The sequence below is a fragment of the Protopterus annectens genome, chromosome 7.part1, assembly GCF_019279795.1.
Source record: "Protopterus annectens isolate FY-2018-M chromosome 7.part1, PAN1.0, whole genome shotgun sequence".
NCBI lineage: Eukaryota > Metazoa > Chordata > Ceratodontiformes > Protopteridae > Protopterus > Protopterus annectens.
In genome coordinates, this window is record NC_056740.1 from 342,873,171 (window position 1) to 342,898,742 (window position 25,572).

Consider the following 25,572-nt stretch of genomic DNA (forward strand, 5'->3'; position numbering starts at 1 on the left):
TGCTCATGGAATTATGTTCTTCAGTACCCTGGAACCAAAGGAAGACCTGTCCCTTGAAGCCTTATCTACTTTGTAATGTGTGATAAAGGTATGAGGCTTAGACCAAGTGGCTGCAGTGCAAATATTGTCAAGGGGCAATTTAGCTTGAAAAGCAGATGACATAGAGATGGCTCTGGTAGAATGAGCCTTAGGTTTGTGTGTTAATGGCATGCTCGCATTCTCATAAACAAAGGATATACAATTGGATAACCATTTAGATAAGGTTGTTTTAGCCACTGGATTGCCTTTTCTGACTTCTGAGAAGGATACAAAAAGTTGATCTGATTTTCTAATATCCTTAGTTCTGTCGAGATAAAATCTGAGCTGTCTGTGTACATCAAGTTTGTGCAGCATGTATTCCAATTTGCTAGAGTGGTTGGGAAAAAAGACTGGCAGCTCAATGACCTGATTGATATTTGATTCAGAACAGACTTTAGGTAAAAATGAGGGTTTGTTCTGAGAGATACTATATCAGAATGTAAAATCATGTAAGGTGGTCTGATAGATAATGCTTGAAGTTCTGACACTCTGCGGGCAGAAGTAATGGCCACAAGAAAAATAGCTTTCCAGGATAAATATTTGAGATCACAAGAAGATGTTGGTTCAAAAGGGAGAAGAATAATTTGAGATAGCATAAAGTTTAAATTCCAGGGAGAACAGGGAATTTTGATAGGAGGTCTCATGTGACGAACGCCTTTAAGAAAAGTCTTAGATAATTTATAGCCCATAACATTTGAGCGACCAAACCCAAGGTGAAAATTTGAGATGGCAGCTACTGCCCCTTCCTTGAAAATCTTTGTCAAGAATTCTAAAATAGATGATAGCGGAGCTCGGAAAGGGTCAATTTTCTGCGTGCTGGCCAAATTGAGAACCTTTTCCATTTACTGCTGTATAATTTCCTGGTAGATGGCTTGTGAGAAGACAAGAGAATTTGTCTTGTATCTTTTGAAATTGAATAAAGCCTGGCAATTAGGGGAAGTGGATTAGCCAAGCAGTCAGTTTCAGGGACTGCAGTGAAGGATGGAGGTCCCCTGACGGGTGCGTCAGAAGGTCCAGAACTGGGTCCAGGATCCATGGATCTTCCAGCAGATGATGGTGGAGAAACGGGAACCAAATCTGTCGAGGTCAGCAGGGGGCTCTGAGAATAAGTCCTTCCCAGTGATTTTGCTTTCTGTAAAAATCTGGGTATCAATGGGAAGGGAGGAAATGCATAAAGGAGACCCGGGGGCCAATCGCGTAAAAGTGCATCTCTCGGGGGATGACCGGGCGGTGGTATTAGGGCAAAGTAGCTTCTGCATTTTGAATTGATGTGGCTGGCAAAGAGGTCACAGCAAGGCTGGCCCCATTTGCAGAAAATCAACTCCACAACCTGTTGTTTGAGAGACCACTCGTGAGGGAGTAATATCGCCCTGCTTAGCTTGTCAGCTATCATGTTGGATTTCCCTGGGATGTGCGTTGCTAACAGAAAATGCTGGGATGACACAGCCCATTTCCAGACCCTGAGGGCTTCTCAACAAAGGGGGTAAGACTTGGTTCCACCTTGCTTGTTCAAGTACCAGACTACTGACATGTTGTCCATCTGAATTGCAATAGTTCCTAGAGAGAGAGACAGTCCTGAAAGTGAAGTACCACTCTCAACTCTAGAACATTGATGTGCAGATGTGATTCTTCATCTGTCTGTGTGCCTTGGGCAGTCTTTCCCTGAAAATCCCCCCCCCCCCACACCCTATCAGGGAAGCGTCTGTGGTCACCGTGGCTACTGGCGAGGGAGAACAAAGGGTCTTCCGATTGTGACATAAAGAGACATCAACCACCACTGAAGATCTCCCTTGCAAGAATCCGTGATGAGAATCATGTGATGCATCGGTAGTTTCTGGTGCGATCACTGAGCAAAGAGGAGCCACTGAAGAATTTGCATATGCATCCTTGCGAGTGGTATAGCCAGGATTGCTGCCGCCATCAAACCTAGCACCTTCAATACCTTTGCTGCTGTAGCTTTGTTCTTTGATGCCAGTGAGCCGATGTGTTAATGGAGAAGTGAGACTCTTTCGATAGGAAGACAGAGTGGTAGTTGAGGTATCTAACTCTGCTCCTAAAAAACAGTATGCCGCGATGGCAATAAGGCAGACTTTTCTAAGCTGACTGTAATGCCTAATTGATGGCAGAGTGTCAGAGTGTATTGTGTTGCCTGAGTCAATTGATGCCTGGTGGTAGCGGTGAGGAGCCAATCGTCTAGGTATGGAAACACCTGGAATCCTAGACGTCTCAGGTGAGTCGTGAGCACTGCCATGCATTTGCTGAACACTCTGGGGGCTGTTGTGAGACCAAAGGGCAGGGCTCGAAACTGGTAATGATTGGCTCCCAGCCGGAAACGCAGATGATCTCAGGAGCATCTGTTCATCTTTATGTGATAGTATGCATCCTTGAGATCTATGGAGCACATCCAATCGCCTTTCCCTAGGAAGGGAAGAATGGACTGAAGCATGACCATTTGGAACTTCTCTTTCTTCACAAACTGGTTGAGTCTGCTGAGGTCCAAGATAGGTCTCCAGTCCCCTGTTTTCTTTGGTACCAAAAAGAATCTTGAGTAAGTTCCGAATCCAACTTGGTCTGCTGGGACTGGTTGGATGACTCTTTTTTCTAGCAGTCTGTGGACCTCTACGCTTGCTTGTTTCCTGAGATTGGGTGGAACATCTGGGATTCTGTTTACAGGAATGGGAGAGGAAGAGAACGGTATGAAATATCCTCTGGAAATGATGTTTTGTACCCAAGTATCTGATGTTATGTTCAGCCAGGCTTCTGGGTACAAAGACAAGTGACCCCTGTCTGCCTCCAGAGCCGAACAGTCGGGCCCCCTTTCAGGGGCGCTGGTAGGGTTGACCGGAGAACTGACCCCTGTCACCCTGTTGCTGCAGACCCCCTCTGCCGCGGGGGAGGCATCTTCCATTATAACCCCCTCTTCTGCCTCTAGAGGGGGGTTTCTCCACATGTGTCCTGAAAGGCTCCCTGTGCTTTTCGGAACCACATTTTCCCTCCCCTAGGGCCTTTGGGGTAGGGCCGAGTAGGGGTAGAAAAACAGACTCCAACGGCAGATAAGGTCTTGCCCTCATGCTCACACCTGGTTAAGGTTTCCTTTACTTTGGACCGAAACTGTGATGAGCCATCAAATTGGGTAGTAATAAAGGAAGACTTAAAGGGTTCTGTAAAGGAAAAGAGACGCATCCAGGCTGGTCTTCACAGTGCAATGCCCGAACTACCAGCTCTACTCAAACCATCAGTTGCATAGGATATGAGATGCATGGATGAGTTTACCACTGAGTTTAGGGTAGTGAGCTGGGCGTTGACTTTGTTGGCCACCCCTGCAGCTACCGTACCATGGAGAGTATCTCCTAGCTCTTTCAGGAGATCTCTTTGTAGTCTGGTAAAGTGGGTTAAGTATTTCAGTGATCGCAGAGAAAAAGTCGCTGAACTAAACATATGCTTCCCCTAAACATATGCTTCCCATATCTATCCATAACCCTACAGTCTCTGTTAAGGGGATGGATAGAGGTGGATGTCTCAAACACTTCCTTTTTGGTGGCTGCAGCTACCACCATGGCATCAACAGGCACTCCCTTTGTCAAAAATGGCTTGTCCACTGGGGCAGACATGAATTTATTGGGCTTACGAGGAACAGGTTCCATGGCCTCTGGTGACTCCTACGCCTTACGAGAAATCAGTTCCATGAGCTCGTCGTAAGGTGGAGACACCCAAGAAATGGAAGGTTGAGACCCAAAAGCCTTCAAGAGCATGGACTCATCCTCTGTAGGGGTCTTGGACTACATTGCCCCTCTGACTAAGGATCTCTAGTATCTCTGCAAAGGAGATATCCTCAGAGGGGGATTGAGGGGTTCCTTCTGACTCATCTAAGTCCGTGTCAGATGTCAAAGACTCCTGTGGGGAGTCTAAGTGCCTCCTCTTGCACAGTCTCTTCCTGGGCACCTCCTCAGTGGGGAGATCTGGGGAGAGCAGGGGATGCCCTGTGAGGGTACTTGAGGCTCAGGGTCTCTACGCTTAGAGGGACCGGTAGATGAAGAAGCAGACAGAGGAGCTTGAGGGGATATGGAAAGCTGAACCTATGCTGACATTGTCTTTGGAGACAAAACTCTCCACATAGCATCGAAGGCACCATGGCTTTGACGAGAATGAGTGGACAGACCCGAGAGTACCGTCCGATCCTCCTGCACCAAAACCCTGGGCTCCGAGCCCGAGGTAGGAGTCAAGCTCATCCGAGCCAAAGCCCCGAGAGGAAGAGTCGGCACCAACAAATCAGTTTGACTATCTTCCCTGGACCCAACAGAAGAGTGTCGGCTCCTGGAGTCCTCGGTCGGTGCCAAGGACATCTGAGTAGATGGAGCCGATAACACCGGTGCGGGTATCGGCTCCAAGGGTTTGACAACCATCGGTTCAGTTTCCTTTGGCTCTGAGAGTCCAGTATGGCTCGGAGGAGGAGTAGACAAATCCGGTTCCATGGTCTTCGGCACTGATGAGCTGGTCGGGGCCAACAACAATTTGGCAAGTCCTGGTGCCTGTAAAAGTTTCTGCACTAGCTGATCCATGTCCAAATATGAAAGGCTGACTGAGGACTTAGCTGAATGCACCGAAGGTGCTGACTGGAGCAGAGGAGTAGAAGGAACTTCAGAGACCGGCTCCAATACTGACAAGCTGGCTCCGAATCAAAGGTATCCTCGGTTCCGATGTCTGTGGAACCGATGACCCAGAAGGAACTTCAGAGACCGGCTCCAATACTGACAGCTGGCTCCGAATCAAAGGTATACTCGGTTCCGATGTCTGTGGAACCAATGACCCTCCTTCTGAAATTTTTGCCTTTTTTGTCACTTTGTCTGGAGATGTGGATTTTGAGGATTTGGAGGACATCTAGTACCTCATGGCTACACCACAGAAAAAGATTGCTGAAGCAATCCCCTGTCTATTAGTTTCCTCCTTCTCTCCAAGAGGACTCCTGAAGAAAAAGAATGGCAAATGCTGCAGGTGTCTTGGAGGTGTTTAGCCCCCAGACAGTAGACACATTGAATGTGTCCATCAGTGACAGACATTTTCTGCCCACAACCTGGGCAAGGATGGATATGACTGTGGTGAATACGTATTTTAAGAAGAGGGAGGAGCATAGGGTGATGTACAAGAGTGGAGGAAGATGCACACAGGTGGATTGTAGGAGGGCCAGTCTGAAGGAGATTGGAGACTGTAAAGTGGTGACTGGGGAAAGTGTAGTTAAGCAACATAGAATGGTGGCCTGCAGGATGATGTTGGTGATCAAGAAGCAGAGGAGAAGTGTGAAAGCAGTGCCAAGGATTAAATGGTGGAAGGTAAAAAAGGGTGATTGTGAGGTGGAGTTCAGGGAAGAGTTAAGACAGGCACTGGGAGGCAATGAAGAGTTACCAAATAGCTGGGTAACTACAGCAGAGCTAGTAAGGGAGACTGCTAGGAAGGTGCTTGGTGTGACATCTGGACAGAGGAAGGAGGACAAGGAGACATGGTGGTGGAATGAGGAAGTACAGGAGAGTATAAAGAGGAAGAGGCTGGTGAAGAAGTGGGATTGTCAAAGAGATGAAGAAAGTAGACATGAGTATAAGGAGATGAGGCGCATGGCAAAGAGAGAGGTGGCGAAGGCTAAGGATAAGGCATATAGAGAGTTGTATGAGAGATTGGACACTAAAGAGGGAGAAAAGGACCTGTACCGATTGGCTAGACAGAGAGACAGAACTGGGAAAGATGTGCAGCAGGTAAGAGTGATAAAGGACAGTGAGGGAAACACTCACAAGTGAGGAGAGTGTGTTGAGTAGATGGAAAGAGTACTTTGAAGGGCTGATGAATGAAGAGAATGAGAGAGAGAAGGTTGGATGATGTGGGGATAGTGAATCAGGAAGTGAAGCAGATTAGCAAGGAGGAAGTAAGGACAGCTATGAAGAGGATGAAGAATGGAAAGGCTGTTGGCCCAGATGACATACTAGTGGAAGCATGGAGGTGCTTAGGAGAAATGGCAGTGGAATTTTTAACCAGATTGTTTAATGAAATTTTGGAAAGTCAGATGATGCCTGAGGAGTGGAGAAAAAGTGTTTTGGTACCTATCTTTAAGAATAAGGGTGATGTGCAGAGCTGCAGTAACTACAGAGGGATAAAATTGATCAGTCACAGCTTGAAGTTATGGGAAAGAGTAGTGGAAGCTAGGTTAAGAAGGGAGGTGATGATTAGTGATCAGCAGTATGGTTTCATGTCAGGAAAGAGCACTACAGATGCAATATTTGCTCTGAGAGTATTGTTGGAGAAATACAGAGAAGGTCAGAAGGAGTTGCATTGTGTCTTTGTGGACTTAGAGAAAGCATATGACAGGGTGCCTAGAGAGGAGTTGTGGTATTGTATGAGGAAGTCGGGAGTGGCAGAGAAGTATGTAAGAGTGGTACAGGATATGTACAAGGGTAGTGTGACATTGGTGAGGACTGCGGTGGGAGTGACAGATACGTTTAAGGTGGAGGTGGGATTACATCAAGGATCAGCTCTGAGCCCTTTCTTATTTGCAGTGGTGATGGACAGGTTGACAGATGAGATTAGACAGGAGGCCCCGTGGAATATGATGTTTGCAGATGACATTGTGATATGTAGTGAGAGTAGGGACCAGGTTGAGGAGACCCTGGAGAGGTGGAGATATGCTTTAGAGAGGAGAGGAATGAAGGTCAGCAGGGCTGAAACAGAATATATGTGTGTAAATGAGAGGGGGGGTAGAGGAATGGTGAGGACGCAGGGAGTAGAGTTGGTAAAGGTGGATGAGTTTAAGTACTTGGGATCAACAGTTCAGAGTAATGGTGAGTGTGGAAGAGAGGTGAAGAAGAGAGTACAGGCAGGGTGGAATGGGTAGAGAAGAGTGTCAGGAGTGATTTGTGACAGACGGGTAGCAATAGGAGTGAAAGGGAAGGTCTACAAGAGGGTAGTGAGACCAGCTATGTTATATGGGTTGGAGACGGTAGCATTGACGAAAAGGCAGGAGTCAGAGCTGATTGTGGCAGAGTTAAAGATGTTAAGATTTGCACTGGGTGTAACTAGGATGGACAGGATTAGGAATCAGTATATTAGAGGGTCAGGTCAGGTTAGACAGTTTGGAGACAAAGCAAGAGAGGCAAGATTGCGTTGGTTAGGTGCTGAGGAGGGATGCTGGGTATATTGGGAAAAGGTTGCTAAGGATGGAGCTGCCAGGTAAGAGGAAAAGAGGAAGGCCTAAGATAAGGTTTATGGATGTGGTGAGAGAGGACATGCAGGCAGTTGGTGTGAAAGAGCATGATGCAGAGGACAGGAAGAAATGGAAACAGATGATCCGCTGTGGCGACCCCTAATGGGAACAGCCGAAAGAAGATGATGAATCTGGGCATTTTTTGAATCCCGATTTAGGATGGGATTTCTCCTTTTCATCCGACATAGTTAAATAAAACAAACAGTAAACTGCAAATAGTAAGACAGTAAAGTCCTTACTCACTTGTAAAGACCCACAAAACAACTAAGCCCAATCCGGGCACTATCTATAACAATGTAATTATAGATTACAAACATAGGGCTAAAGGGGCCCGCAGAGAAAAAGCCTGACTATCAGAAAGATTAATAACAGTAAATAGGGCTAAAGGCCCACACAAACGAAGAAGCCAACAAGGCAGTAACTATTTAAACTATTTATAACTATTTAAACTATAGATTATATTATGAAATGACCTAATACTAGCACACAACTATTTTAGTAACAAAAAGGAAAGTTTTTTATAAAACTTGCTGTTATTTTTCTCAAAAATGGTCCGAGCTAGCTGGATCACAGAGATCTCTCTTGCCGCGGCAAACTAGATCTGAGGTAATTTCAGCAGTGCATTGTGGGATAAGGGGCTGGGTCTCGAGCTACTGGCAAACCTTGAGCTTTGCTATCAGCCATGTCAGAGCCGAGGATCGGCTCCGAACCCATCAGTGAGAATAAACGGTGAGATTTAACAACTTCACATTAATAAGTTAGTCTGATGGATTTGCGGTGTTAATAAAACAAGCATTCTCTATCAAACAGGGATAACAGACATTTTCCCCAAACTTATTGAATTGCAGAAGATGCAGAAATGATGGGAAAATGTGGTTTAATCGGAGGCCTCATTTAAGCCATGTGACTAAATTCAGCATTTCATTTCACTAAGCAGTTTTTTTGCATCAGTTTTTTTGCATCAGTCATAAGTTATCCAGAACTTCATTTACTTTCAATATCTGAATGCACACTAAGCAGAATATCACCACTTCCACACAGAAAGTTGAAATACTTGCCTTCAGAGTGTCAAGTGCAGAGAGAGCAGCTTCTAAAGCTGGTATAGCTTCAGCAAGATCACTTTCACATTCATTCTTCAGAGCCTGGGCTTCTTCAGCTTTCTGTGTTGCAATTTCTTCATCGGCCCTTACAATTTTACTTTTAGCTTCTACTGCTGCAGATTCCTTCTCTATAACCTGAACAAGTAAGAAATGTATACAAGGCTTTAGAAAATGAAATGCAATGCTGCAATAATCAGAACTTTGTTGTGTTAAATGATTTATAGCAAAGCACTCTGCATCCTAATTACATTGCATTCTGAGATACTTCTGTGAGATGCAATGTTTGACCTGTCATTATCCACAGCCTCTTTAATATGTTTACTGATTCTGTATATATTTGGCAGGTTTACTTCATAACAACAAAAACCCACTTACCCGAATCAGGAAATGTCGAGACGACTTTGTCAAAACCACAAAACAATGAACACTCGGATTACTGAGTAAAAACTCTGGGTAAGTAACCATGTGTCTGGCAACAGAAAAAAATAAAAAAACTGAAGCAAATTAAATTCACCCGTGGGGGGCTTTGTCTCCCACACCCCCCTATGTAGGGGTTTTGCTCCTCACCCCCCCTAACTAAATATATCAACTCCAAGACTGCACTACAGTGGGGAAATGGGCAAAGTTCACTGTGGTGGCCAAGTGGTTCCTTTTCCAAGGTAACTATTCGGTCATCAGATTGTCCGTTCTTTTGTGGTTTTAGCGAAGTCATCTTGACATTTAGTTTTTCGGGTAAGTGGGTTTTTGTTCATTAGAGGTAGACCCATTTGGGCATCAGTGTTATTTATTTATTTTGTTAACTGAATAAGATCAACTAAACTAAAACTTCTGTTTTCAATTGTAATCTTGAAACTTTGTATTGTTAAGTAGTTTGTTAAAATCACACCACAGACCTGGAGGTGGACAGACTCAGACTCAGATCTACAGCAAGGAACTTGTTTATAGTTTGATATCTTAAATAACTAAATTGCAATGCATACCAGTACTTCTTACTGACAGATGCTCTACAGAATTTTTAAATATTTCTAACATATCTCTGACAGAAACACTATCTTATGGATACTATTCCAACTCTTCTAAACTTCTCTCTTTTTCTCTCTTACATCTTCCAAGAAATTTATGGACCACGTCCCATTCTGTACAGGTTTTATGAAACTCATAAACTACATTACAATGTCATTTTAACAATTCCATAGCAGCCATTACTTAAAATAAACTTAAACAGCTTTTGAGAGTTATCTCCACCACTAGAAGTTATACACAAATACCTTGAGTCAGGATTTGTGAAGAGTCAACCAACCACAGCCAGAAAAAAATAAAAACATAAATATTCTTAATTAAAACTGAACCATTTCTAACACTCAGGAACAAAACTGTATACCTGATAATTGGCCTGCTACTACTCAAAGTATCATATTAACACCTACTATAAACCTGTTATCCCACCCCATTATTAGAGTGTGTGTGTGTGTGTGTGTGTGTGTGTGTGTGTGTGTGTGTGTGTGTGTGTGTGTGTGTGTGTGTATATATATATATATATATATATATATATATATATATACACACACATATATATATATATATATATATACACACACACACACACATATATATATATATATATATATATATATGTGTGTGTGTGTGTGTGTGTGTGTGTGTGTGTATGACAGACAACCTATCCAAACATTGACACCTGTCACACAGTCAAAACTGTTTGAATCACAAAGATTCAAATAGTCAATACAGACAGATTTGAACAAAAAAAAAATCACCTTTTCTTGCAGGGGGCAAGCCCCCATGCACCTCCCCATACCCCCTGTTAATTTTATATACTAATTCCAAGATCACAATATAGTGAGGGAAGGGATAGATTCCATGATAGCCATTGTACCATCATCAAGCACAGCAGAAAAGCTGGTATGCTTAGTCAGCTGATTTTTTCAATCAGCTATACCATTTTTTGCAGTTCGATGAGTCAACTTGATGATGGATTGAATGCAACCCATATATGAATGTAAAGAGATATATATATATGGGTCTACTTTGTTTGAGCAAAGTTTCAAAATTTCGAAAATCATATAGCTGAGACCATATGATCAAAGTTTTGAAACATCGAAAAAAACAAAATAAACACCCAAACTAAAAAGAGAACTTTACCTTTACGTTTTTGCAGGGGGCAAGTCCTCTTAAATATACCAACACCGAAATCGCACGGTAAATCTCCTGTTCTGCGCTGTATGGTGATTTTAATTGACAGTGTTCGAAGTTTCAAAATTAGAAGTTATGTACCTACCATAACGTTCCATGTTAGTTGTCTTCTTCTCGCCTTCTTTCTTGCTGGATGGGTTCGGAGCCGATCCTCGACTCCGACTCGGCCACTCTAAAAGCTCGAGAGCTAGTTCCACTGGCTCGAGGCTCCCCTATATCCCACAATGCTAGGCGGTAACTCCTCAGATCTCGTTTGAAAGCTAAGCCCAGCAAGGAAATTCCATAAAGGGAACAAAAGAAAACTCCTCTAGGTCTGTCCAGGCTAGGGGGAAGGAGGGTGGGATGCAAGAAAGAAGGCGAGAAGAAGACAAATAACATGGAACGTTATGCTAGGTACATAACTTCTAAATGTTAAGTTGTCTATCTCGCCTTCATTCTTGCTGGATGGGACCGCGTCCCTAGCACCTTATCCCGGGTGGCCTATCGGAACAGACTCTTGAGAACAGTGGAACCAAAGTTGGCTCGGTCTCTAGAGGCCAAGTCCAACTTATAATGAGAAATGAAGGTATGGGGAGAAGCCCAAGTAGCTGCAGAACAAATCAAATCAATAGGCAGCCTATCTTGGAAAGCTATAGAAGTGGCTAAAGCTCTAGTTGAATGAGCCCTGGGTTCGGATGGCAACTGTTGATGTCTGATCTCATACACAAGGGTAATCAACGAAGTAAGCCATCTAGAAAGAGATACTTTAGAAATTGGAAGGCCCATTCTACCTTCTGCATAAGAAACAAACAGTTGATCAGACTTCCTGAAGTAAGCCATCTAGAAAGAGATACTTTAGAAATTGGAAGGCCCATTCTACCTTCTGCATAAGAAACAAACAGTTGATCAGACTTCCTGAATTGTTTGGTCCTGTCTAAATAGTAACTAAGTTGGCGATGAACATCTAAACAGTGTAACTTTTGTTCTGACCTATTGGAATAATTAGGGAAGAACACAGGAAGTTCAATGGTTTGATTCAAATTTGCCAGTGAAGCTACCTTGGGCAAAAAGGACGGGTTAGTACGTAAGGACACCCTATCCTTATGAAACACAAAATAAGGGGGTCGACTACACAGAGCATGGAGTTCAGAGACTCTTCTATCTGAAGTGATAGCTACTAAAAAGAGTGTTTTCCAAGATAGTAACTTTATTGAACATGAAGCCGCAGGTTCAAAGGGGGGAAGAATTAAGGATGCCAGAGCCAAGTTGAGATCCCATTGAGGAGGAGGATCCCTGATTGGTGGTTTGAGGAGAAAAACTCCTTTTAAAAAGGCTTTGTTGAGTTTGTGAGACATAATGGAAGACTCTGAGACTCCAACATGAAAGTTCGATATTGCTGCCAACTGAACTCTGATGGTAGACGGGGACGAACCTGAGTGGAAAAGTTCGGCTAGAAAGTCTAGAACTGATTGAATGGAAGCAGTGAAAGGATCTATATTCTTTGACTGCACCCAAAAGGAAAAACGTTTCCACTTGCTATGATAAATCTTCCGAGTGGAAGATTTATGAGAGGCTATCAAAATATCTCTAACTGAGCGAGATATCAGAGGAAGCCTGGCTAGAGTTGGAATTGGAGGAACCACGCTGTGAGGTTCAGAGAAGGGAGGGAGTGGTGCAACTGACCCGACTGATGGGTCAAGAGGTCTGGAACTGGGTCCAGATGCCAAGGTTGCTCCAACAGATAACAGTGGAGAAACGGGAACCAAACCTGTCGAGGCCAGTAAGGGGCAATAAGGATCATGGAAGCTTTCTGAGCGATGGCTTTCTGTATTAGCTGAGATATCAGTGGGAAGGGAGGAAAAGCATACAGAAGTCCCAGGGGCCAATCGTGTACTAGAGCGTCTCTGCTGGGGTGGCCTGGTTGGGGAAAGAGGGTGAAGAAATCGTCGCACTTGCTGTTTTGTGGAGTAGCGAAAAGGTCGCAGCAAGGCCGGCCCCACTTTCGAAAAACTTTCTCCAACATTGAATTGTTCAGAGACCACTCATGAGGCATGAGAATAGCTCTGCTCAATTTGTCTGCAATCACATTGGACTTCCCGGGAATGTGCATTGCTAACAGAAACTGCTGAGAAGAAATCGCCCATTGCCACAGTCTGAGTGCCTCTCGACATAGGGGGTAAGATCTGGTTCCGCCTTGTTTGTTGATGTACCACACTACAGACATATTGTCTGTCTGAATTGCTATAGTTCCCAAAGGAAGAGAGTCTTGTAAGGCTTGCAACGCTAGAAGCACTGCTCTCATCTCTAGGACACTTATGTGCAAGTGGCACTCGAAAGGTTGCCACATGCCTTGGACCGTCCTTCCCTGGTAATGCCCCCCCCACCCGATCAGGGAGGTGTCCGTTGTCACTATAGCAACCGGAGGAGAAGGGACGAAAGGTCTCCCTAGGTGGAGCTGGGGAGATGTGATCCACCAAGAGAGATGATTCTTGCACGATTGAGTTATCCGAATAGGATGGGACATTGGAAGTCATTGGAAAGACCATTGTGTGAAGAGCATCCACTGTAAAATTCTCATATGGAAGCGAGCTAATGGTAGAAGCGGGATGGCCGCCGCCATAATCGATAAGACCTTTAGGATCAATCTGGCTTTGAATTGTTGCTCTGCAAGACAAGAGAGACCTGTCTGTGTATGTCTGCTATTCTCTGCTCTGTGAGTCTGGCTGACATGTTGACTGTGTCTAGATTTGCGCCTATAAAGGTAATAACACGACAAGGTGACAAGACAGACTTTTCGTAATTTATTGAAATGCCTAGTGTCTGACATGTGTGAAAGGTGTAGTCTCTGGCAAGAAGCAAAAGATGCTTGGTGGGGGCTGTAAGGAGCCAGTCATCTAAATAAGGAAACACCTGGAATCCTTGTCGTCTCAGATGAGAGGTGACCACTGCCATGCATTTGGTAAACACTCGGGGGGCTGTAGTGAGACCAAAGGGCAGGGCTCTGAATTGGAAATGACTGGTTCCCAGCCTGAAGCGGAGGAATCTCCTGGAGCGTCGACTCATTCTGATGTGATAATACGCATCCTGGAGATCTATCGAGCACATCCAGTTGTCCCGCCCCAAAAGGGGTAGAATGGACTGCAGCGTGACCATCCGGAACTTTGTTTTCTTGACAAACTTGTTCAAGTTGCTGAGATCCAGAATGGGTCTCCAGTCCCCTGTTTTCTTTGGAACCAAAAAGAATTCTGGATCCTGTTTGGTCTGCTGGAACTGGTTGAATGGCTCTTTTTGCGAGCAACTTTGAAATTTCTAATGCTGCTTGCTCCCTTTGACTGGGTGGAACGTCTGGAAGGGACTTTTTGGATTTCTTCAGAATGAAAAGGAATGGGATTCTGTAGCCTTCGGAAATGATAGACTGTACCCACTTGTCTTGAGTTAGGGATAGCCAGGCTTCTGGGTACAGCGATAATCTTCCCCCGACTGCCTCTGAAAGTGGATAGTCGGGCAACACCTCAGGGATGCTGAAAGGGCTTGTCGGAAAAGGATTCTTGACTGCCCTGATTCTGCGGGCCCCCTCTGCTTCTAGGACGGCATCTACCATTATTGTTCCCCCCTCTGCCTCTAGAGGGGAATCGACTCTGTGCGTCAGGCAAATCTCCCTGAGATTGTTTGCGGAACCACATCTTTCCCCCCCTTCTGGCCTTTGGGGTAAGGCCTAGAAGGAGTGGAAAAACGGACTCCAACGGCAGAGAGAGTTTTGCCATCAGTCTCGCACCTAGTCAGGGTTTCCTTCACTTGAGGACCAAAGAGGGATGATCCATCAAAGGGGGAATTAGTGAAGGACACCTTGAAAGGGTCCACAAAGTTACATAGCCGCATCCAGGCGTGCCGACACAAGGCTACACCTGTACCTGCCGCTCTACTTGCTCCATCCGCCGCATATGAAAGGAGGCACATGGAGGAGTTAGTTATAGAGTTAAGGGTCGCCAGCTGAGAGTTCATCCTATCCTGAAAACCCGCAGCTGTTGGGTCCTTTAACATTTCGCTCGCTTCCTTGAGCAAATCCCTCTGAAGACGAGTGAAATGACACAGGTAATTCAGCGAGCGCATAGTAAAGGTTGCTGACGAGAACATCCGCTTCCCGTACTTGTCCATCGACCTAGACTCCTTGTTAGGAGGATGAACAGGCACCGAAAGATCAGCTAACTCCTTCTTGGTGGCCGCAGCCACCACCATAGCATCAACAGAGATGCCTTTGGTTAAAAATTCCTTGTCCTTGGGGGCAGTGATAAATTTTGATGGTCTCCTGGGGGTGGGTTCCACTGAATCAGGAGCCGCCCAGGCCTTCTTTGCCACCACTTGCATAAGGGGGTCAAAGGGAGGGGACATCCAGGAGGTGGAAGGGCGAGAGCCGAACGCCTCAAGATACACCGATTCATCCTCTGAAGGGTTGAGGGCTGGCCAATTCCCCCTCTGTTTTAAGATTTCGAGGATGTCTGCAAAGGAGACATCTTCAGAGGGGGAACGAGAGGAACCTTCAGAATCCTCTAAATCAGTGTCAGATGTGACTGACTCAGGGGAGTCAATGTGCTTCCTCTTGCACTGCCTCTTTCTCGGGGGCTCTCCTGCCGGGTCAGGAGAAGCCTCAGAAGAGGAGGAGATTCCCACTGGGGATACTTGAAGAGCTGGCTCTCTACGGTCCGGGATGAGAGAGTGAGCAGAAATCACCGGAGGCACCGTGGAGGGAGGGGCGGACGGAGCCGACTGTGGAGTTGAACCAGGCTCTAACACGCTCCTCATGACCTTGAAGGCACCCCTGTCAGGCAGAGCCAGAGGTCTCCGCTCCGAAAAGCTGAAAACCTCCCCTGGCACCGACAGTGATGGCTCCGAGGCCGATGTCAGAGCCGAGCTCACCAGCGCAGAAGCCCCGAGAGGGAGAGCGGGGTCGGACAAGGGTCCGATGCCACTCGCCCCCTCGGAGCCGACAAGGGAAGCCCGGCGCCGAGATTCTTCCAAGGAAGATATCGGAGCAGATGACAGCACCGAAGACAACAGTATCAGTTCCGATGCCACCACAGTCTCGGGTCCGAGCCGCCCCGGCTCCGAACTCAAAGGAGTCAGAGGTGGAACATTCTGAGTAATGGGAATAGTCCTCGACTGTTGAGTTGGACTTTGAAGCATCTGGGCTAGTGCCTCGGACTTAAGAAGTCAACTCACTACTCTCTGAAGGTCATGGTCTGATAGTCTCGACGACCTAGAGGAGTGAGATCTATGGCTCCGTTCAGACAGCAATGGTGATGCTGGTGCCGAATGAATGGAGCCGATAGATGGAGATCGGGACCTTTTCCTGGAGGTCGAATCCGACAATTTTATCGGAGCCGACTCAGCAATGTCTTCCTCGGCTCCGGCCGGAGCCGAGGAAATAATAGGGGCATGAGTCCGAGAATCATCGGCTCCGGCCGGAGCCGATGTTCGAACAGCCTTCGGAGCCCCAGACGACGACTCAGAGACCAGAGCCGAAGATCTGGAAGGCTTTGAGGGTTTCCCCGAAGATAGAGTCGGAGGACCCTCAGGCTTTAATAAGCCCCGTAGGATGAGCTTATTTTTACGCTCCTGCAGGACTCTAGGGCTGAAGCCATGGCAAACAGCACAAGAGTCCTGCAGGTGCAAAGGTCCCAGGCAGTATACACAAGAAGTGTGACCGTCTGTCAGAGACATCTTCTGACAGCACGAGTCACACTTCTTAAAGCCTGAGACCTTTGATTCTTTAGACATGTCCAAAGAAAGTAACCACACAGTCACACGCACACACCGATTACTTTTATGGAAAGTTTAAAATAAATTAAACTAAGTTAAACTAAATTAGCAGTTTATAAAACTAAATCCCTACCAAACACAGACACGCCAACTACTGGGAAGGGAGGGACTGGGCCTAGGGCCCAAGGGAAGAACTCTAGTGAGTTTAGTCAAATTATAAAAAGAGGGGAGAAAATGGAAGGAAACTACCTAATATATTAGAAAAGTGAAAAAACTGACTGAAAAGGGGGGTCTAAGTAGAATTAAATTTAACTTTAATCACTAACCTGACGAGCCAGTTGAAAAAGCACCTCGATCGCTATAGCGGCAAACGAGATCTGAGGAGTTACCGCCTAGCATTGTGGGATATAGGGGAGCCTCGAGCCGGTGGAACTAGCTCTCGGGCTTTTAGAGTGGCCGAGTCGGAGCCGAGGATCGGCTCCGAACCCATCCAGCAAGAATGAAGGTGAGATAGACAACTTAACATCTTCAATTATATGTCTATATATAAAAAACAATGGTCATTTTATCTTGCTTTCATTTTGTACAAATTGCCACTGCTGTTTTTACTTATAAATCAGACAGCCTTCCAGTTAGACCTGCATGCACTTCAGTCTCAGTCCTCTGAGTCTTCATGGAATATAATTTACGCACAGTCTCTATTCTTTCTACTTCACTGAATGAAGACCTCTGCTGTTGCTCGTTATGGTTCTGCCTTATTGACATGACTCATCCCAGAAGTCATATTAAGCTACAGAAAAAAAATCAGCTAATGGGTTGTGTGCCTTCAGAATGGTGTCAATGAAATAGTGAATAATGTGATGAATTCTATTTATTGTAACAATAGAACCAAGGAGGACTGGGTGCTGACAAGTAGAAGTTTGATTTCAAAAAACAGTGCAGATCAAAAAGGGACCACATTCAAGAATAATAATACAAGCATGTGTTTTATGTGTGGAAATATTAGAAATCCCCAAGATACCACAGTCTTCAATGCTAAATTCAAAATCACACAAAAAAACATTTGCAAATGTATAATACAACATTAATTACTAGTCTGTTGAATGTAAGTCTAGAAACACTTCTTTGATTCCAATTCTGTCTTCAAATTCCTCTATTTTTTTAAATAGATGGTTTACTATTGGCTAGTATATACTCTAGTCTATGTTGGCGGAATCTAACTAAACCATTCCACACTTAATTGTTTGACTTTTCTTCGTCTAATCTGTTTTATTGTTCTTACTGATATATTAATATTCTGTCTAGACTTATTTTTCTTGCCATTTACATTACCCCCTAAGTACTGCAATCTTAGCAATATGCAATTCACCCTGCCCCTGTACTAACTAAAGATAAGTTTTGACCAGTTCACTTAGTAAATAAAATTATTCAGTGTTAAGATAGAAAGCAAGCTGTTTCTAGTTAGTCAGAAGACAGATCTATTACAATACTGCAAAGACAGTACATTTTCACTAATTTTAACTGGAAATCAAGGAAGTTATGTCATAATTATGTTACCACCTACATTTTTAAATAGGTGCTTTGCACTACTACATTTGACTCTGAAGATGCCTTTTTAGTTGTAATGCTAGGTGAAAGCACTTAGTCAACTGTGTGTTTGTTTGTTTCAACTAAAAGTGTGAATTCAGTGGAATAAAAGACCATCCTTTCATTTTAAGTTTTGGGCTTTAGTTTTATTTTATTTACATTTAAGGAGGGAGAGTAGAGTTTGGTTCTAGGTTGTGAAAGATAACACAGCTGCATAGTTATGGCGAGTACATAATTTTTATATCTGGTGTTGTCTTTTCTATCCATTTCTCAATTAATGGTGCAAAGTCCTTAGCTAGAGAAACCCCAGGGTAGTCCTCAAGGAATGATATTCCAAAGTATAGCAGAGCCAAACCAGCTATTTGTCTAGAATGAATGTTCAATTTGGAGTGAGCAATGAAGGCATGAGTGTTAGACCAACTGGCAGCTCTGCAAGTGTCATTTATAGAAGCTCTAGACCAGAAGGCGGAGGATGTGGCCACAGATCTAGTTGAATGAGCCTCAGGATGTTTAGGAAGAGTAAGTCCATTTTTCTTATGGACAAAAGAAATGCACTCATTGAGCCATTTGGCTAAAGTCATCTTTGAGACAGATTTGTCTGCTTTGGCTTTGGAGAAGGAAATAAATAGCTTGTTTGATTTTCTGAAATCTTTGCTTTATGGAGATAGAAGTTGTCTATGCACATCTAAAAGGTGCAGCATGTATTCTCCTCTGTTAGAACAATTTGAAAAGAAAACTGGGAGGTTGATGGACTGATTCACAGCTGTTTCTGAAGCCACCTTAGTTACAAAAGAGGGATTAGTAGGGAAAGGCACCCATTCCTTGTGAATAATTAGACATGGTGGCTTAGAGGAGACAGCCTGGAGTTCTGATACTCATCTGGCCCATGTGATCAGGACCAGAAAAGCAGTTTCCCAAGATAAAACATTTAAATCCACCTTTGTAGCTGGTTCAAAGGAAGGTTGAGTCAGGGCTTGAAGAAGTATACTTAAATCCCATGGTGGAGACGGGTCCTTAATGGGCAGGGGGGGGGTCAGAGTAAAAAAGTACCTTTGAGGAAGGCTTTGCATAATCTAGATGATGCCAAGGAGGAATGGTTATGTCCTACATGAAAATTTGAGATAGCTGCAAGATGGATCTTTACAGTGGAATAATTAGCACCACTGTTAAAATGTAAGCAAGAAAATCTAGGATAGATGGAATAGGTGCTGAAAAGGGGTCTAGTTGTCTCAAGACAACTCAAAGGGAAAATCTTTAGCATTTGCTCTTATACACCTTCTTGGTAGAATCCTTCTGAAAGGATATGAGGATGTATTTGACCAGAGAGGAAAACCTGGACTGTCTAGCCATCACTGGAAGTAGAGAAACCATGTGATCAGTTTGAGGGTCCACATGGCTGGGCAAGTCATCCCTGTGGGGTGAGAGGGGAGACTCTGGTTTAGATCCAGCAACTAAGGGGGGGGGGTACACCAGATAAGGCAACAGGAAGGGGAACCATATTTGTTGAGGCCAGAACTGAGTAATGATGATTACTTTAAACTTCCAGTGAGACACTTTCTGCAGAAATTTAGGAATCAATGGGTAGAAGGAAAAGTGAATAGAAGCCCAGGAGAACAATCATGAAAAAAAGAGTCTCTCAGTGACTCACCCACTAGAGGGATCATGGCGAAGTACCTGCTGCACTTGTAGTTGAGGGAAGCAAAGAGTTTGCAGCATGGTTGTTCCCACTGACAGAAAATCATGTCTGCCACCACAGGCTTGAGAGACAACTCATGAGATAGTAAGATGGACCTTCCCAGTTTGTCTGCTCATACATTGGACTTCTCCAGAATAAGCATTGCCAACAGAAAGTGGACAGAACAGATCGTTCACTGCCAAACGCTCATTGCCTCTTGACATAGGAGGTAGGATCTGGCACCTCCCTGTTTGTTATTGTACCAGACTGCTGACATATTGTCCATCTGGATGGCAATCATCCCTGGAGGGGAAGCATCTTGAAAAACCTGCAATGCTAATAGCACTGCTGTCATTTTCAGGACACTGATGTGAAAATTGACCTTCAAATGAGACCAGCTGCCTTGGACTGTCCTTCCCAAGTAATGCCCCAGCCCACCCTAGCTGGAAGGCATCCATAGTCACTATGGCTGTGGGTGATGGAAGAATAACAGAGCGCCCCATGGGAAACTTCTTTTGCAGTGATCCACCAGGTAATATATTCCCTGCAAATTTTTGTAATCTGTAACTGTGTAGTTAGGGACAGTTGTCTTACTGACCATTGCACTGCAAGCATCCATTGTAGTACCTTCATATAATAACTTGCTAGGGACACTAGAGTTATGGAAGCTGCCACAGATCCCAGAAGTCTAATGCCAAATTTCCTGGGGGGAGGGCATGTGGAATGCTTGACTCTGTTAAGTGTTTATTATTTTGTGTGAGGTAAGCTTGCAGTTTGTGCCACTATACCCAGATGAGCATCAATAAGAGCTGAGACTTGGAGTAGTTCATTTTGATGTCCAGTAGAAGACATAGCTGGAACCCATGGAGTCTGTGACTTGAATTAGTAAAGATTTGGTGGGAGCAGGGAGTCGTTCAGGTATGAAAACACCTGGAATCCCAGCAGTCTCAGGTGAGCTGCAACCACTACCATGCATTTAGTGAACACTCTGGGAGCTGTAAAGGAGCGAAAAGGCAGGGCTCTGAAATGCTAATGACTTTCTCCCAGCTGGATTTCCTGTATATTTAGATGTTACAGTACACATCCAGGACATCTGTCGAGCACATCCAATCATCCTTGCACAACAGCAGCAGAATGGACTGAATTGTGACCATTCGGAACATGAAGCATTTGACATACAGGTTTAAATTGCTAAGATCCAAGATAGACCTTAGGTCCCATTTTTCTTTTGCACCAAAAAAGAACCTTGAGTAAGTTCCAAATCCTTGTTGCTCTGGGGGTACCATCTGGATGACTCTTTTGACCATCTGTTTTTCTATTTCTGTAGCTGTTGCTTTCTTCTTACTGGGTGAAACATTGTGAAATTTTGTAGACTGATGGGGGTGCGGAAGGGAAAAGGGTATGTAATAACCTCAGGAAATAATCCTCTGCTCCCAATTGTCTTTGGTGATAGCTGTCTAGGCTTCTGGGTGCAGGGATAAGTGCCCCCTGACTGCCAACAGAGTGCAGAAGTCAGGCGAACTTTGAGGAGCGCTGGTAGGACTTCTCAGAGAAGGGACCTCTGAAACCCTGGTTTTGTGGGCCTCCTCAGCCACAAGAATGTTGTCTGCCATTGGAGTTCCCTCTTTTGTTGCAGGGGGACTTGTCCCTAAAAGAATCTTGGGAAGAGCCTTGTGACTTATGAGACACATTTTCTTATCACCTCTCTGGTTTTGGAAAAAATCTGCTGAGGTGTAGAAAAATGTATCCCCATGGTACAAAAGGTCTTCCCATCTTGTTCACACGTAGATAGGGTTTCTTTGACCTTGGGGCCAAATAAGGTAACTCCATTGATGAATGATGACTTAAAATGCTCCCCAAGAGAAATTACCCTCATATGGGTATTCAAAGGGGACTGTAGGGTGGCGAGTTGTGAAGAAACAGTCTTCTTGTCCCCTGCTGACATGGACCTGAGAGAGCTTTGGAAAACTCCTTGATCAAGTCCCTCTGAAATCTTGTGACATGTGCCAAATAGTTCAGTGACCTGAGAGTGAAGGTTGCTGATGCATAAACATGCTTCCCAAACCTGCCCAATGCCCTGGACTCTCTGTTGGGGGGATGGACAGTAGAACTTGGTTCAGCAAATTCCTTCTTGGTGGCCGATACTACCACCATAGCATCTATTGGGGGAGTTTTGCTCCAGTGGGCCTGATCCTTTGACAAAACTTTGCACTTATCATGTCTTTTGGGGATTGATTCTGTGACATTCTGATCCTTCCAAGACCTGTGGGAGATGAGGTCCATTATCTTGTCCACTGGGGGCACTACCCAGGACATAGTTGAGCCATCTCCAAAAACCTCAAGAATCACAGGCGCCTTTTGGAAAGGGAGGTCAGAGGACCAACCACCTTTCTGTCTCAAAAGTTTGAGTATTTCACTGAAGGAGACATTCCCAATGGGTGATCTAGGGGAACCATTCCCTGAAATCAAAGTCAGTATCTTCTGTCAAGGATTCCTGTTGGGACTCTAAGTGCCTCCTCTTGCATGTATGCTTCCTAGTGTGCTTCTTGATGGGTGAGCAATCAGTAAAACTATTCTTCCTGTTAAGAAACTTAAATCAGCCAGCTTAGCTGGTTCAAATGGAGAGAGGGTTAGCTTCTCTAAGACATCATTAATTTGCCAAGCAGGGGCCACTGGTTTTCTTGGAGGACTCTTATGCAAAATCCTTTTCAAAAACAAATGCACTGAAAAAGGAGGATCCATGAGCAGACATGTAGCAACAGCAAATAAACAAACCTTGATGGAGGAGCAAGAAAGGCCACACAATAGCAACTTGCACAAATATTTTAATACCAGAGAACAACTAGTTGTGAATGGGTACTGGTTATGTTGTTGTCACCAACTAGAAAACCTTTTCCATTTGTTAATAGATGATATTCCAGTAGTAGGCTTTCTTGCCTCCATTAATACCTGCTGCATATCCTCAGTAAAAGGTGCCTAAAGGGAATTAAGACCCTATCATCCAGGCAGTCATCTGAAGTTGACTGAGGACATGATGTATCAAACACCCCAATCTTGTGTGAGTAGATCCACTCTGTAAGGAAGCTTGTGGAAAATGCCTCTGTCCATTTCTAAAAAAAAAGGAAATACACTGTTACCTGGGACAAAAGGGAGTTACCACAATAAACTTGGGGGATTCCTTCTGAATCTTCAGAAGTGCCTTCTTGCAAGGAGTTCTGGAGCAGAATCTTGCCTGCTGATTGTTCAGAGAGGAGGCAAATAGGCCTACCTGAGGAACTCCCCACAGATGGATCAAATCTTCAAAGACCACCAACCTAGTTTTCATTTGTGAGGGTCTGCCCTTGTCGTGCTCAGTTAGTCTTCCTCTTAGCTTTGCTCTGAAGAAATACAGGACACATGTACAGTGAGATTGTGCTGTGAACCTATATTCCAAGCTAATATGGTTAGTCTGCAAAGGGGGTATGATCTGGTTCCCTTCTTGCTTGTTCACGTACCACATAACTGTAATATTGTCTGTAACAACTTGAAGAGGTCTCGGGCATCAAAGATGATTGAGAGAGTGGAGGGCCTTGATCAGGGCAAGCATCTCTTTTATATTTATGTGCTTGGGTCTGTCATTGATATCCCTCACACCTTGCATTTTTATCCTTCCTAAAACTGCTCATGAAGCAAAGTCCAAGACATCTGTGATCACAGACTATTTTGGAACAGGGAGGGAGAAGGATAGACTCACAGTTAATGATATTTGTTTTCTTCACCAAATGATTTCCCTTCTGACAAACCCAGCACTGGAATTTGAAAGGACAAAGGATGTTGGTACTGGAACCAAAGAAACTTCAGATACCATTCTATTTTTCTCATATGGAGTCTTGCCAGGGGTATCACAAGAATCATAGATGCCATGAGTTCCCTGCAGTGACTTGACTGGAAAACCTTAGAAATAGAAATAGATCTAGACCTAAATTTATAGTTTCCTGTGGAAGATAAGCTCTGTGACCTGAGGTGCCTAGCTGGCATCCCAGGAACACAATCCTGTGTGAAGAAGTCAAAAAGGAATTTTGAAAGTCCTTTTGGAAGTCCAGGTTGTGTAAGATATCCCTCACCCAAGTGAGAGATTCCTGACATTTGAAAAAGACTCAGTTAAGCAAGTCATCTATATGTGGAAAAATCTAGATACCTTAAAGCATGCAGTGACCTATAACTGGAGCTAGATGCGTTGTGAACACTCTGGTACAGTGGATAGTATGAAGGGCAAGGCAGAGAACTGATAATGTAGTCCAGACACACAAAACCTTAAGAAACGCCTGACGTTTGGATGAATAGGTATGTGTTGATAAGCATCTTTTAAATGTAGAGTTACTAGTTAAAGTAAACTTTATTGTCATACAGATCAACACAGAGGAAAAGTGCATATCATTGCACGAAATTTTGATACTCAGGCTTGTGCCATATGAATGACAGTTTACAGAAGGAAGATAGATTAAATTAATAAAACATTTAAGTTAAATAAAAACAAAAATAAATAAAAAAATAAGATACAAATAAGTAAATAAAGTAAAACTTGAAAGCTCTATTTACATCAGAAACACAACAAATACAAGAGCAGGAATAGACTCAGTAGAAATATAAGGATATGCAAAAAACAGTACTATAACAAATAAGACAGGCACACATGTAAACTTACCCTTCACCAATATGTGCCATAAACTTACAGTTCAGAGTTTTCCTAGTCCATATAGAGACATATGAAGTGAGCTATTCAGAGAGTTTATGTAAACAGTGACATATTGCACACAAATAATGTTTTACCCATGTAGCGCGTTAGGCTATGCGTTTGTTATTCAGCAGTCTGACAGAGTGTGGGAAGAAGCTATTATGGAATCTGAATGTTCTGCATCTAATGCTTCTGTAGTGCTTCCTTGTTGGCAAGTGTTTTAACAGTCCATGAACAGGACAGTGTACATCCCTCAATAGTTTTCAGACTCTGCCAAAGTATCTGTTTGAATATATGTCCTGTAGGGATTGAAGGTTGGAGCCATTGACTTTTGTGACCTGTTTAACAATCTTATCCAGTGCCTTCTGATCAACTTGAGAGCAATTTCTGTACCAAGCAATAATGTTGTTTGCCAGTATACTCTCAATCATGTCTCTGTAGAAGGTGAGTAGGATGTGTGGGGGGAGATTAGCTCTACGAAGTCTAAGGAAGTGGAGATGTTGTTGGGCTCTATTTATAAGGTAGGACATGTTTGTGTCCCAACTTAGGTCTTGCAAGATATGTACTTTTAGGAATTTGGTGCTTTTTACTCTCTCCACTGCAGCACCATTGATGATGATGGGGGTGTGTTTTTTTTTCTTCTTCCTAAAACTGATGATGATTTTCTTGCTTGTCCCAACATTTAATGCTAAGTTGTTGTCAACGCACCATTGAACAACTTGGTTTACTTCTTCCCTGTAGGCCCCCTCGTCTTCCTTCTTGATTAAGGCCGATTACTGTGGTGTCGTCTGCAAATTAAATGATTCTATTTGACTGATGTATAGCTGTGCAGTCTTTGTTAGAACTGTGAAAAGAAGTGGACTGAGTACGCAACCTTGTTGGACCTTGGTGTTTAGGGTGATGCTGTTTGAGTGATGCTTTCCAGCTCAAACTACTTGTGGCCTTTCAGTTAGGAAGTTGAGGATCCAGTTGCATATTGTGTTTTCTATGCCTAGTTTACTCAGCTTAGACAGCAGTTGTCGTGGAATAACCATGTTGAAGGCCAAGCTGAAGTCTATGAATAGCATGCGTACAAAACAGTCCTTATTCTCCAGGTGGTCCAAGGTGTGATGAAGTATTAAGGCTATGGCATCTACAATAGAATGATTTGGCCTGCATGTGAATTGTAAAGGATCAAATGTAGCAGGCAGGTAGGATGTTATATAATCCTTGACCATTTTTTTTAAAA

At 44.1% G+C, this 25,572-nt stretch overlaps 1 protein-coding gene across 1 annotated transcript in view; it reads right to left on the reverse strand.

The window, feature by feature from the left end:
• The window catches only part of DNAH12 (dynein axonemal heavy chain 12), a 4,520,724-nt gene that overhangs the window by 1,277,298 nt on the left and 3,217,854 nt on the right, over positions 1-25,572 (reverse strand). The window contains exon 46 of the mRNA XM_044078497.1: positions 8,380-8,556. Coding sequence (XP_043934432.1) covers positions 8,380-8,556 — 177 coding nt within the window. The remainder of the gene's footprint in view (positions 1-8,379; positions 8,557-25,572) is intronic.